The 14,937-nt window shown below is 42.6% G+C and overlaps 1 protein-coding gene across 1 annotated transcript in view; it reads right to left on the reverse strand.

Moving 5' to 3' along the window:
* Nucleotides 1-2,774, reverse strand: part of C7 (complement C7) — a 52,276-nt gene extending 49,502 nt beyond the window's left edge. Inside the window, exon 1 of the mRNA XM_090276146.1 lies at nt 2,634-2,774. Coding sequence (XP_090132272.1) covers nt 2,634-2,639 — 6 coding nt within the window. The 5' untranslated portion in view covers nt 2,640-2,774. The remainder of the gene's footprint in view (nt 1-2,633) is intronic.
* Nucleotides 2,775-14,937: the final 12,163 nt, after the last annotated feature.

The raw sequence follows: 14,937 nt of genomic DNA on the forward strand, positions 1-14,937 counted from the left end.
CTTATTATAACCCATGAAGATCTGCTTATTACAAAGCCAGTTTCTGTTCATGAGTTACACAAGCTGGATCTAACAACCAAAAGAATTTCTTAAGAATTTGCTAGCTAGAGACCTGAAAATGAAGCAGTTATTATGTCTTGCCTTTTGATAGAGTGTCTTATCAAAGGGACAAGGTAGAAGACACCTTAATGACAGAAACAGACACGCGTCTGTATTGACTCTATAAAAATTGCTTAGTTGAAAAGATGTGGTGTCTTCAGACTGTGTGATATGGCTAAACTGGAACTACATTACCCAGAATTCTCTTTTGTCCTTTCTTACCTGAACATTAGTGCTACCTCCTTCTTCTAAGCTGTTCCAGCTACAACCATCATCTCCACCCTTCTAATTTCTTCAAGTCTAGTCATTTGTGTTTATCTATTGAACCATGAGCACATTCGGGGTGAAAAAATAAAATACTAATTTCTGTAGTATACACTGGGTTCCAATATCCTTTTTCTTTAAGTAGGAAAAAAATCAAATTTAATTCATTGGCTTTTCCTAATTAATATTTTAATCAATATATTTTGAATATAGGGTACTATACAAATGAAGAAGTTAGGTTTTAAAGTCAATGTACTCATATCTTTATTAGAAATAAACATCAATTGTTATTCTAACAATAAAAAAATGCACAATGGCACAATAATATGATTGAATGCCCTGCAGCCATTAGAAGGACATTATAGATTCCAATGACAGGAGAGCACACTTATGATATAGTGAGTAAAAGGATCCATATCTAATTTGATAGCAATTTAATAAAGTATATTTTGTACATATTCATATAAAAGTCTGAAAAGAAATGGATTAAAATGTTAATAGTGGTTACCACTGGGTGGAGAAATAATAGATATTATCTTCTTTTTTAACTTATTTTTCCCAATAAGGTAGTACTGTAATCTGGAAAAAGACATGTTTTTTAAAGGCACAAATACCAATGCAGTGTAACTGAGCAAAGACAGCTGAAGATGTCAGATCCACTCTGGGTGTAGAGAGGAAGGAGAGAGGCCCTGTTCTGAGACACCATGGTGCCCGACCACATCCCAGCCCCATGAGAATCAGGCCTGCGGTTCACAAACCTTGTGTTCTTCTCTGTCCAGGGAGGAGATCGTAAAAGGCTGGACTACAACCAGATCAACGAGAAGCCCTTTTTGCTCTGAAGTCTTTCTGAAATCGTTCAGACCCAAGTGGTCTCCTAACCCAGGGATACAGAAAGAACCAGGGGGATTCTAGGACCACCTCTCTGAATTCAGTTCATATGACTGGGGAGACAAGACAAAAGGATGCTGCCCCTTAAAAGACCAGACCCAGAAATCATTTTTGGTAGTGTCTTCATAGCCCAAGTTTCCCTTCTCTGTAATGTATCATAAAAATATTCCCTTCAGGTTTCATGTAAAAATATGAATATATACTTTCAAATAGAGAACTTTGCATACAACTTGTAGGGAAATAATTTCTTTATTATCATGGCAAAATAATACCATAATAATCAATGATTGTGGATAAATTTTTAAGCACAAAGCAGTTATTAAGATGACTCAAAATAAATAAGGAAACTGGTTGATGGCTAATACAAATATTAAGAGAAGGTCTATTAGCTAGATGACCCTAAGAAAAGCATCATATTCTTTCTGAGCCAACAAATGTCATAACATTTTAAATAAAAATACAAGACACAGATAAAGATTAGATTCTATCATAAACTCTAGCTTTTGTAGGGTAACTTGGTGTTCTAGCATCATAACATTAAACAAATTAACGTTGTGATTTGTGTTTAATTTTTAATCATTTAATTCCATGTCTGAGTTATTCAAGACCCATCTCTTAGTCCTCCTCCAACCTCATCAGACTGAACATAGATTCAGTGTCACAAGTGGACAGTATGGTGACCACAAAGGCAACCTAGCAGCTGACAGGACTGAGAAATTATTGTTTCAGCATTATAGTGCAAAACTTTTAAGGTTTAAATACCTTAAGTTTTCAATAATAAAATTAGAGTCGAAATTTCAAGTTATTTTTGCATCCCAGAAATATAGTCTATGGGAGTGATTTCTGTCCTTGGTCCTTTCTCGGGTTGAGTGATAATTTTTTTATCATCTGGCCACTTTGCATGAGGCCAACATGTGTACTTGCTAAAGCCTCAGTTTCATTCCAACTACCTGTAGCCTCTGCTGTCCTCACGCTCTGAAGTTCCAAGTCTCTGAAACCTCTTCTTTTTATAAAGCTCTCACTAAGTCAGTCACAGGGCCCCTTGCTTGGCTCCAAATCAAACGCACAAAACTACCCTGGAGGGAATTTTCCCCTAAGAAATAACAGTAGTGCTGTTATATTTCTTAGTGGCTTTCTCTGGACTTTCATAAACATAGTCTCCAATTTCTGATCCCCAGATCTCTGAACCAGTCAGTTAACTGCAGGGCAAGAAAAAGGAATTCCCTTTGGCTGAGCTGTTCAACATACTTAAATAAGGAGTTTAACAGTCACCTTCATCGCCCCTATTTCCCTGGTCCTCTCCTTATCTGAGTTCTTCCCATGGAGCCTTCCTCTCACGTGCGATAGCTCCGCTTACAGAGGTAATGGAATCATGATCTCACCTCCATGTTGGGCAGGAGAGAGGACGAAAACTTCTGCTGGGAGTGCCCGTGAATGCTCTGCGGCGGAGGAGCCCAGCAGAGCGCGCCCTCCCGGCTCTCCCTCCCCGCTGGGCTGGGGCTGGGGCTGCCCAGGGTACTCTTATAGGGAGCGAGTGCTCTCAGACCCTGCTCCCAGGCCAGCCAGCGCCTCCTCCGGGAGAGGGGAGCCTGCCCTGTGATTAGTCTGCGTCTTGGAGTCAGATGCATCTCATCACTCCCCACAGGCCTTAGCTCCAGCCAGCTGGGGCTGCTCATCTGTGCACTTGGGAGGCAACATCTGTAAATCAAGAAAGGCAGAAAATGTTCTCAGCTCAGCGTTTAAGTGATTCTCAACCAAAGGACGCTGTGTGAGGCAAAGAATAAGTCTTCATCCCGTTGCAGTCTACCAAACTAAGTGACCGTTCTCAGGATTCTTTCAAGGGGTGTTATACACCAAACTCAGAGATTAAACACTTTGTGGGAGAGAAGATCTAAATGCAGTTCTGTCACTCAAAATGTACGGGGAACATTCTGGAGTGGAAGCACTCCCCCAAAAAATATATATATAAATGGCCTAAAATAATATGATGCACATCCTTCATGCTTGACTTCCATAGAATGATCAAAAAGAACTTTTTTTATCAAATATATTAAAAGGCATCACTAATTTTCCCAAGAACTTCCCTTGAGACTTTGCTATCCAGATCACTGTGTTGGAAAATTCTTGTCACGGTCCATCCATCTCCATTTTCTCTCCCTCAGTGGCCGCCCTGTCTCATTCTGCCAGAGCCTCATTTTTCACGGCTTTACATTGTTCTAGCAGCTTTCCAATATCCCTTTCACCGATTTCACAAAATACTGGTGTTTGGTACGACTTTCCAGGTGTTCTCTGAAGCCGAGCTCCAGTTTTACTTGCACAGTTAGGCTCAACACCCTGACACTTGGTGTTAGGGTATCACGAGCAGGACAGACGTAAGTGCGCGCTACGTGGGAGGAGACATCAGACACGTACTGGAAATGTAGACATCTTCGGGAAGAAGGGTCGTGGGAAGGGGTACAGGTAAAGCCACAGTCCTCGGAGACTGGTCTCGGTGAAATAGAAAGCCACCAGAAATGCTCCCACTCGGGGAGCAAGAAGACGGAGAAAGTCACGAAGCAGAGAGGGGGAGGTTGCAGAGGAGAAGGAAAACGAAAACAGCGCCTGTCGGGCCAACTGGGGAGAGAACTCAGGGAGAGGTGTGTGAGCAGTGACGCGGTGACGCGGTGACAGCACCTCCGAGCACCACCCGATGGCGGTCTGAGAGAGGGAGTGCGGCCCGAAGACCACGCCACCTGGCAATTAAAGCATCGAGCCTGAACTGAGGGCAGGGTTTCCCGACATGCTTTCTCCTCTGCTGCAAGGCACTTCGGAATCATTAATTTTGTGGTTCAGTCAGTGTAAGAGGTTGTGTGTATCATAGAGCCGCGCTGTGCTCGGGAGGACACTCACCACCTCCCCTGGTCTCTTCCCACATGGCAATGACACCCTCCCCAGTCGTGACAGTCAAAAATGTGCCCGGACAGTGCCAGAAGTCCCCTGGGAGCAAGATCACACAGTCCTCCACTGAGAAGCACTGGAAAGATGTCTCTGCTAGCAGACGCCCAGCCTTAAGATTCGCCAAGCACAGGGCATTATAAATTCAATGTTCTGGAAGCGCTACAAGGCACACACCTTGCAAATTAAATGTTCTGAAAGTTCAACACCGAGTAATACTTCTCTTTCACTTTTTTTCAAACCAGAGTTTCCCAAGTTCATGTGAGCACAGAACCTGCATTTCTAACAACTCCCCCCACCCAAGTGGCACACGTGACATGACATGCTCCGGCGTGTGGTGTCTGAGCCAAAATTGAGTCGGTAGAGGAGAAAAGCAGATTTCTGCCAGACGGGAGAAGGGTACTCAAGGGCCCGTCCCTTTCCCCACCTCCTGCCTCAACACACCCCCTTTTCCCAGTTAGCCCTCACTTCCCTTGGTAGCACCTCCAAAGCTGTTACCATCCCCACACCCTCATAAAACTACTAGACAACCGGTGATAGCCAGAAGCTGTCATGGTTCACCCAGGGGAAATATTTGAAAACATTCATTGTAACAAGCCTGTTTCGTTTATTAGCCATTTGGTTTTGTTCTGAATTGTTCCAACAGATCCCACTGCCTCTGGAGGCGCAGGGGAAATGAACTCACTGGGGAAGGATAGGGCCTCTTTTTTCTCTCCCGTGCGGAGACGGGTAAGGTCAGAATTGAAACTGCCACGCTTGGAGCGAGGAAGCAACAGCGCCCCCGCGTGGCAGGTGTGCTCAGCCCCTGGAGTAAAAGAAGAGCAGTAGGCGGTGGAGTCAAACCACGTGGAAGCCGTGAGAAACAATGACTCTCCTTAGGCTCCTAGTCAAAGTGCTTGTTAAGCTAATAAACACGCCAGGTGGTCTCTCTTTTTCCCTTAAAGTGTCACTGCGTGAAGAGTGAAAAATGACTCTTAGGCAATGCCTTCTCCAAATCATTATTTCAGCAAAATCATGATTAAATGTTTTATCATTACACCTACTACGATTGTGCCCATCTCTGCCAGTAGCACTACATTAAATACTGCAATTTGTGCGTTAGTTTAAAGGGAGGTCACTAGATTAGTAGCCTCTATTGGCATCCAGTCTTTCATATGAAAGTTGCTTAAGGTTTAAGCAGAGTAAGAGCTATTTACAGGGCTTCACACTCTTCTTTTAGACAGAGGTCACTGCCCCTGATACCACCACACAAGCCTCCCACCCACCCCACGCCCCGCTCGAGGATCCAATTAACATGAGGAGGTGGTAAGACTGCCTGTCATTTTGTCATTAAGGTTTTCAATAGTGGTGGGCACTTGCTAAATTCAGGAGAAGGCTCGATAGCAGTTCGAATGCTATCTGGGTCTTTGCCTTATCTGCAATGCACATAGTAGCAGCAGCCTGCAGGTCCAAGATACATTTCATCTGGTTCACATTTGAATGAAGGCCAACAGCTCTGAGAAGGAAGGCGCAAAATACAAAGATGCCTGGTTGCCTGCAGAGGAAGGGTGCATACCAACAGACAAGGTCACTTACTCATTCTACACTTTAACCTTGAGACACCTACCTACAAAGAAAGTTGGGTTTGTCTGGGTCTTTTTGGTTTTTGTTTTTCAGATCAAGGGTTCAGCATATTGTAGCCCTGAAGTAAAAATTAATCAGTCTCAGGTAATGTCAATCTATTCTGTAATTTTAAGCCCTGGCTGGTTTGGCTCAGTGGATTGAGCGTCGGCCTGCGAGCTAAGTGTCGCTGGTTCGATCTTCCAGTCAGGGCACATCAGAGAAGGAAAACTCTGACTCCAAAAAACCTCCGCTGCCTTGCGGCATACCTCTTCAGGGGAAAGGCTAAGGGAGTAAACCCCGACAGAAAATCCGGAGCCGGAGTCCCTAAGGCGGTTTGACGTTGTAGTCAACACCGGCAACTCCTGCGGTGCACCTGAAGCCAAGCTGTATTGACTCCGTCTTTCCCTTGGACCCTTCAGCTGCGAAGAGAGGGGGGGTCTGCTGCATGGGCAACAGCAGACCCTCCATATCACCCTGCCCAGGCTCTGTAGCTTCAGCTTCACTGGAGAGGACACTCCAGCGTCATCGCAAGATGTCGATTCAACACGGGAGGAGACAGATACGGTGTCACTCCCGAGTCGGACTGCACAGCCATTCTCGGCAGTGCAGATAGACTCTTAAGAAGCTACACCATCGTCTCTCGAGACGGACGGCTGCCGACGACGATTCTGTAATTTTAGGCTTTTCCTCTTTAAACTCTCTCTAGCAGATGTAGTTTGATATCAGGCTCATCATTACATACGCCACAGGCCATGAAAGAATAAAGAATGAGCGGTGGAAAGAAGTAGAATCCCGAATTGTACAAACTCTTCGAATGCTTGTGAAAAAATCTTGGAAACAAGTGAAGCACAGTCACAAACACATAACTAGAAACTTCCTAAAAGAAGGAACTTTTCTGGAATCAGTAAAGGGTACTAATTTATGTTTCACTAGTATAAAAATTTGCTGTAAAGGTGGAAAGTCTGACTCCAAGTCTTAGGCAAGTTGCTTACTTTGATCCTCTTGCTTCCTTATCTAAAAAGTGGAAATAATATTGTCTACCTCATAGGGCTGTTACAGTAAATGAATCCAAGTAAAGCAGTTTGCACCGTACCTGGAATATGGTAAGCTCAGTTCAATAAATGTCAGCTGTTGTGCAAAAGATTAGAAACAACCCAAATATGCATCAGTCATGGATGGGTTAAGTAAGTTATAGTATACAATTAAATGAAATATTATACAGTCATAAAAAATTGAAGAAGTTCTCTATGCATTGATATGAAAAGATTAACAAAATACACTGTTGTTACTTTGGGGTGAAAAGGAGGAAGGATAAGGGGAATATGTATTCATGTTTTTTTGTATCTGCATGAAGAAAGTCTGGAAGGATACTCAGGGAACTAATAAAAAACTTCACCTGACTGGGCATGTACGTGAGAAGAGAACTGGGTAAAAAGATGGGCACAGATAGATAGGAAAAGAGATGGGACAAACACTTGTCTACCTTAGGATGGTTTGCATTTGTAATACATTAATGAACATATTACCTATTCAAAAATAAAAATTTAAATTATTTTGTTAGCTGCTAGTGTTGCACTATTCAGGGTATGATAAAATAAGCATCCTAAAGATTCTCTGCCCTTGGTTTGCCTCTTGGTTCATCCACCCCATTTGAAGGAACTGGGTTATGCGCTCAGGATACGCATTGCACCAATAGGTCTCGCTGAAGGGCTACGGGGAAGCCAGAGCCAAAATGACGGTCTGGACGCTAAGCAGATCTAGTGATTCAGAGCTCTTCACTTTAGGGACTGCTAATACAGTTCCTAGACTTTTTTTTTTTTTTATGTGGCCACGTTTTTAAGTGCACGCGCTCTCAGAGTGAGCACTTGAATGAAATGCACTGACCATATATGTTTAAATATACATGAAGACGTGCTCAGTTTCCCATACTCATAAAGAGATCGGTGTATCTCTCTTCTGGCTCCTTCTTAAATGTCAGTTAGTGTGGGGTCCTGCTTCCTGGGAGAAAATGGGCCTTGCCAGAAAAAGCGTCAGACAGATCTTGTTTTGAATCTGAGCTTTACCATTTACTATTTGTGTTATTCTTTTAAGCCTCAATTTTCTTACTTAAAATAAAAATAATGAGGTAGGAGAGGGTAAAGAGGAGTAAACTGTGATGAAGCAGACTCAACTTGGGGTGATGAACACACAATGCACTGTACAGATGATGAGCTATAGAATTGTGCACCTAAAATCTGTATAATTTTATTAATCCATGTCGCCCCCAAGTTTCAGTTAAAGTTAACATTGAAAAAATAAATAATGAAAAATTTGAAAAAGAAAGCCTCTTTACTGTTCATGACTCAAGAGTGCCATCTAGCGACCATTCAGGCACTTGACAAACACAGAGGCGTTCCATCAAATTAGAAAAGAGAAAATAAGTTTTATTTGTATACTTTTTTTTTAAATAAAAAATAATGAAATATTTTATAGGGCTGATGAAACTCAATATACATAAAATTCACACTGCAGTATCTTGAACACATACAGGTATCCACAACCTCAACATCCACAAACAATAAATGAGTCTTTCAGAAAATACACATAAGTGAATGTGAGCCGAAGAAAAATTTCAGCAAAGTAGTTCATTCAAAGATATCCCTTTCATGATACACAGTTTGGGTGCCAGACTTCCTGAGAGGAATAAAATCAACTTGCAAGCACTGAGTCCAGAATGAGCCTGATTAATAAATACAACTATGTGACTGACATTAGATTCTTATGGGCCTGTGAAGACAGTCATTGGAGAACCTGGAGTTTACTATCTAAATTTACATGATCTGAAAGGAATGTGTACAGGCTTATAAAGTATCAAGGTCTTGTATTTACATTGAAATTATGTCAACTGGGCACAGCCCACACCAGTGAGACAGCCAAGGCATAGTTGCATTATGATAACTTTGACAAAAAAAAAATGATATTTTTTATTGCCCCAAAATATTTCAAAACACGTGACCCCCAATTCAAGGTGAAATGAAGAGGGCACCCCATTTGTGGAAATATCAAAAACTCCGCAGAACATTTAACACCCAACATAGTGTCAATAGAGGTTAGTGGCTCCTTCCGTCAAGACTGAAATGGGGAAACCTCAAAGTGGGAAGTAGTCTTTCAAAACTGTCCAAGCACAGGAAGTAACCTTTCTGTTTACGGGGGAAACTGAGCAATTGGGTTGTATAAAACAGACTTACAAAAATGGACATACTGGATGTTTTATCAGAAGTATATCTAAAATTGCCACCTCTCTTCCCCCATAGTCGATCCTATGTTTTCAGCCAATGTATGTTGAGGGACACATAGTCTAATGGGGTGGGCAAATATACAATAAGTCAATGGAATACAAGTTGATAAGGCACCTCTGAATTATTCTTGAAGTTTTCCTTCACTCCCCAGCCTCCCACACACATCAGTCAAGGTCTGTAGAATATACTTCTGATTTATACCTCTGTTCATTCTGATCTGCTGTCGGTGGATAGCCAGACCCTCCCTGACCCCTGTTTGTTTTTTGGGGTATAACTTATACATCATAAAACTCACCCTTTCAGAGTGTATAACTCAGTGGTTTAAAAAATATTCACATGAGTGTGAAATCACCACCATCTAAATAATTCCAGAATATTTTCATCATCCCCCAAAGAAATTCTGAACCCGTTAGCAGTCGGTCCCCGTATCCTTCAGCTCCTGGCAACCACTAATCTACTTTCGGTCTCTATGGGTGTGCCTCTTCTGGACATTTCATCCAAACAGAGTGATGCAATATGTGGCTTCTTGTGTCCGACTTCTTCATTCAGCATCATGTTTTCAAGTTTCATCTATAGCGTGTATCAGTACTTCGTTCCTTTTTATGGCAGAATAATATTCTGTGGATAAACCACACGTTATTTATCCATTCATGAGCTGATGGACAGGTACGTGTTTTACTTTTTGGCTATGGTACACATAACACTGCTATGAACATTTATATACAAGCTTTTGTATGGACATATGTCTGCAACTCTTTTGATAATATACCTAAGAACAGAGTTACCGGGTCATACGGTACTTCTTTCCCTAACATTTTGAGGACCTACCAAATTGTTTTCCAAATCAGCTGCACCATTTTGCATTCTCACTAACAACGTGTGAGTGCTCTAACCTCGCCATGTGCTCTTCAATGCCTCTTCCTGTCCATCTTCTTCATTAGAGCATAAGAGAGGGTGCAAAGTGGTATCTCACTGTGGCTTAAATTTTCATCTTACTGACAATAATGTTGAACTTCTTTTCATATGCCTTTGGCAACTTGTACTTCTTCATTGGAAAAATGTCCTTCATGCATTTTCTTCATTGAGTTTCTTACCTCTTTGTTATTGAGTTGTGAGAGTTCTTTATATACTTTAGATACTAGACCCTTATCAGATATATAACTTATAAATAAGTTCTCCCATTCTGTAGATGGTCTTTTCATTTTTTTTCTAGTGTCTTTTCATGAACAAAAGCTTTTTAATTTTGGTGGTTTAATTTACCATTTTTTGTTGTTGTGCCCTTAGTGTTAGTGTCACATCTAAGAATCCACGGTCAAATCCAAGATCGCGAAGGTTTAGCCTTATGTTTTTTTCAAAGAGTTTCATCGCTCTCTTTAGGTTCTTAGTTTTTTTCATAGATTCCTTATAATTGTCTCTATGTAACACCATATCATCTGCAAATAGAAATAATTTTACTTCTTCCTTTCCGATCTGGATGCCTTTTTTTCCTTGCCTAATTGCCTTGGTTAAAACTTTCAGTACAATGTTGAAGAGAAGCGGCAAGCAGACATCCTTGTCTTGTTCTTCATCCTGGAAGGAAAGTTTTTAGTCCTTTGCCATTAGGTATGAAGAGAAGAAAGATAACTTTGGACTCCAGAGTACCCATCATAGCAAACTGGCTGGGAACGCTCTTAGGCAGGCCTTTCAGAGAGGCAAGGAGCCTCTCTCTCAACCCTCATGCCTGGGACTGAACTGGTGTCTTTTGGGGCACTGGGATGGTCATGATCATGGGTGAGCTGATGCTGCCAAGGTTTTAAGTGGCAGGAACAGGGACTCTCTCAGCCCTGTAAGGGCTTAGTAGAACCAGTACTAGGCTTAACTACTTACTATCTGTCTCATTGATCTCATTGATCTTATTGTGAATCTTTCTTCACTGGTTTCTACTTAATACTAATAATTGGGGTGCTGGGGAGAGGTAGGGGATGCAATGGGAAAAGTTGATGAGTGTAACCCAGAGTAAAAGAATCCAAGAATTCTTACAGAAACATTTGTGAATAGCTGCCTCATACTTGCTTTGCCCCTCATTCCTCCGATATCGGCGGTCTCACACCGAGACCTTGGTCCTTGGTTAGGACCAAGGACTCTCTTATCTCATGGATAAAATGGACTCTGTTATGAGAGGACTTCCACACTTTCACTGTGCATCTACCCCCCTGCCATTCCCTGGGCCCCAGTACTCTGCCTCGCCCTTTGCTACCACAGACAATCTCCACACACTCCTAACGGAGGCCATTCCTCCAGCATTGACCAGCTCCCATCCTGTCTACTCGCAGCTGAAACCTGAGGAGCCAGACTTCACTGCCTTAAAAACAAAAACAAAAAACCTCTGCTTAGAAACAACCCTGCACTTAGTACCATCACGTTCTCCACCCCCTTTACCATTAAGCATTGCATGATGGACTCACTGTGGGACCCCTATTCCAGCAGAGATATTTAAATGTTTCCTTGGGTAAGTGCCTTTCCAAGACCCAATGACACTGTACATTAGGGCCGCGATTGGGTGCTCAGAGCATTTTTCAGAATAAATAACATTCGTAGATACAACTCCAGATCCCACGTGCAACTCCAGCCAGAGAGTTTCCAACCCTCTCAGCCAAAGCTTTGCCTAGTGTTTGATCTGGTTTTGATGAATGCCCCGATAAAGTGCAATAAAGTATACTGATTGTGCCTATTTCAATAAAGAAAACGTATAGTTTTTAATCCAACAGTTTCCCCACACTTTATGCCGAGGGGGACTTCTTTTCATTCCCATAACCCATTAAGCACGCTGCTGAATGATGTGCCCCTTCTGGTTAAAAAGAAAAGAAAAAAGGTAGAATTGACCCTCTGTTCACCCTAAGTCCCCCCCCCCCCCCCCCCCGGCAAGCATATAGAATATATGGTGCTGCCTATAATGAAAACGGGTCCCTGGAGCATTTTATATTCCGTCTGAGAGCAGCCTTCAGAAAGATCGATGGGGAAAATGCCAATGATGAATTCAGCGCCCGTGAAAGGGGGCCTGTTAAGCCTGCCTCTTCCAGGCTAGACTCAGTGCCGTGAAGTGGCACTTTCTCAGGAGTCAGGGCCGACACCACGCATGGCAGAGACTGTTCCACGCGCCCAGCCCCTGCCCTCGCTTTTTTCCCCTTCTCTTTCGACCAAAAAAAAAAAAAAAAAAAAAAAATCCCCCACGCCAGTTTTTATGCACTTATTCAGGGCATATTTTCTGGATATCCTTAACCGAAATATTTATCTGTCATGAGGCCTGGAAGTGTAGCATTAATCATTTATCCTTTGCTTTAAATAATCCTCCAGGCTGGGCAAAAAATAAAAAATAAAAAGGCCTACTTGAAAAGAGAGCTGACTATGTGGAGGGAAAGAGGAAAGCTGTAGGAAATAAATCAAGCTGCATTTTAGTCTTCCAGTCTGTTGTTGGGCCCAGCCAGTGATGTCAGCCCTCCTGGCTGTCAAAGCTCCTGCTCGGGCCTCCCCCCTCCCCCAGCCCCCTCTGCTGTCCAGTCACTGACTTCACAAGGGACTTCTGGACTGCAGCCTGGTCCCTGCAGTGGCCCCACCACGTGCCTGAAGCTGCTGTCGCCAAGGCAACATAGGAGCAAACAGGTTGCTGCGGATTCCTCGTCCAGGCAGAGCAGATTGAATATTCTGTCTTCCCCCAACGCAGCAGGTGTTTTCTTTCAGGAAGGGCGTCGCGACAAGTGTCAGCAGGTATTTCCCTGCTCGAGAGCCCTTCCCTTTGCCGGTCTGGACAGCAAGCGGTCGTTCCCGGGAAGAACAGGCAATGCGCTCGCTGGCGGAGCAGCTGTCGCCCCTTCGCTCTCCTTCATCTCCTCGTCGGAGTTTCCCCGAGTCCGTTTGGCCGCCGACGCTGGAAGAATCGTCCGAGGGAGCAGAGCTTCCTGTGAGCCAGCATGCATGAGAGCTCAGTCTTGATGTGCAAACCAAATTCAGGGTGGAGGGCCGTGGAAGAGGGTATGGAAATTCACGGTAAAGCTTTCTGGGGGTCTACTGTTTTCTGGCCTCTACACGTTTGACGAGATCCCAGGAAGTTTCATAAGCACTAAAACCTGAGAAGCACTACCCTAAAGCAGGCCAGTTATAGGGACTAGGAGGCCAACAGTGGGTCAATGACACCAATATCACAGTCAAAAAAAGGGAACAAGAGCATCTTACAGCTTCTCAATCTAGTTGCCCAGTGCTTGCTGAGCTCTTACTATGAGCTCTCCTCGGGGCCTCAGCGATACAGTAGTGCACAAAAGGGACAAAAGTCCTCCCTTCACGTGCTTCAGCTGCAGATCAGGGTCAGGACACAGCAATGCAGCTGAGGAGTCTCAGTGGAAGGGCTGGGTGGGAAGGATGCCTGTCAGTGTCACTAAGAAAAAGACCTGCCCTAGCTCTGCTCAACATAATAATAATAACAAGAATTATAGTCACTATTGACTGAGTACTTAGAATGTGTCAGGGCATGTGGCCCCTCATATGCATTACTAAGCATTCTAATGCAGGCCTTTGTAGCAATAACTTTTCCCCCTCTGACCAACTTGGCCATCATAGAAAGAGCATTGCTGGTGAGCTCAGGATATTCGGACCCAACTGGCGATGGGACCATTTGCTGGCTGGGTCATCTTCAGCAGCTCACTCACCTTTCCTTGCTCTCAAGTTCACTGAATGCAAATATTGTCTGCAAACTGTCACCATGGAGAGGGCCAACTGACTTCTCTACGCTAAGCATCTAGGACGGCACCTCACTCGTAGAAAAGACTCAACAAATATCGGGCACAATCACTATAATTATTTAAGACCTTATTATTAAATACTCAGTGTAAGTAAATGACAGTGCACCGTAAATTTAGCCTCACGGTGTGGATTCCATGGAACACTAAGTGTTCCTTCCTGTTAGTTTAAATTTTTCTTGAGTAGAAGCCACACAACATTATTTAAGTCAATTTATTTTTATTTTATTTATTGTATCATAGATTATGAAGCTAAAAGTAGACTTTATTGCCTCATGTTTCATTTTTAAAATCTGAATGTATCCCTCTACTAGTGGCAGAAACCCAAATGTAATTTTTCCTACATAAACATCTGCCAGTAAAAAAATAAAAGATCCGTTATTATTGCCAGCACATTTAGAACTACATCGTTGCTTTTCACCAATGTCAGAGAACGGCATTACCTAGGTGCAGTACCATCACTTACTTACGCATTCTGGGTTTTTCTCGTCCTTCATAAACGATGTAAAAATGTTCATCTATTACATATGTACACCTCTGCATACATTAACAGGAATACATGTAGGATGGATTTACAAAGTAAATTTACCAGAGCAAAAGTTACAGGTATTTTATTTTATTTGTTACTCATGCAGTCAAATTGCCTTCCCAAAGGACTGTATTAATTTATTCTCCCACCAGCAATGAAAATGCTTTTTCACTCAGCTCCTCTATTAGCATTAATCTCAGAAACTGTCATTGGAAGAGTTTGAAATTAATGGCCAAAAGGTGGCTGACAAATTACTTGTAAATTTTAACCATGTACGTTTGTCTCCATCTTCTACAATTAAAAATAACTGACCTCTGAACACATTTGAGATGTATTAAGGTGTTAGAGAACTTTTCCCATTAATAAATAAATAATTTTAATTATAGGAAGTTTAATATGTCAGTCCCAGATTAGAAAGAGTTGACCAGACCTGATTTAAACGCCTGCCGCTCACTGTTAGCATTCAAAAGATCCAGAAGATGGCGGTATGATGGTGTTTTTTTCCTAAATTTTAGAAGACAAAACATTTACGTAGGAAAATCTGAAAATATATAGATTGTTTCTGTTTTTATTT

Source organism: Furipterus horrens, unplaced genomic scaffold (genome assembly GCF_987537825.1).
Source record: "Furipterus horrens unplaced genomic scaffold, mFurHor1.1.pri manual_scaffold_5, whole genome shotgun sequence".
In the NCBI taxonomy this organism is placed as follows: domain Eukaryota; kingdom Metazoa; phylum Chordata; class Mammalia; order Chiroptera; family Furipteridae; genus Furipterus; species Furipterus horrens.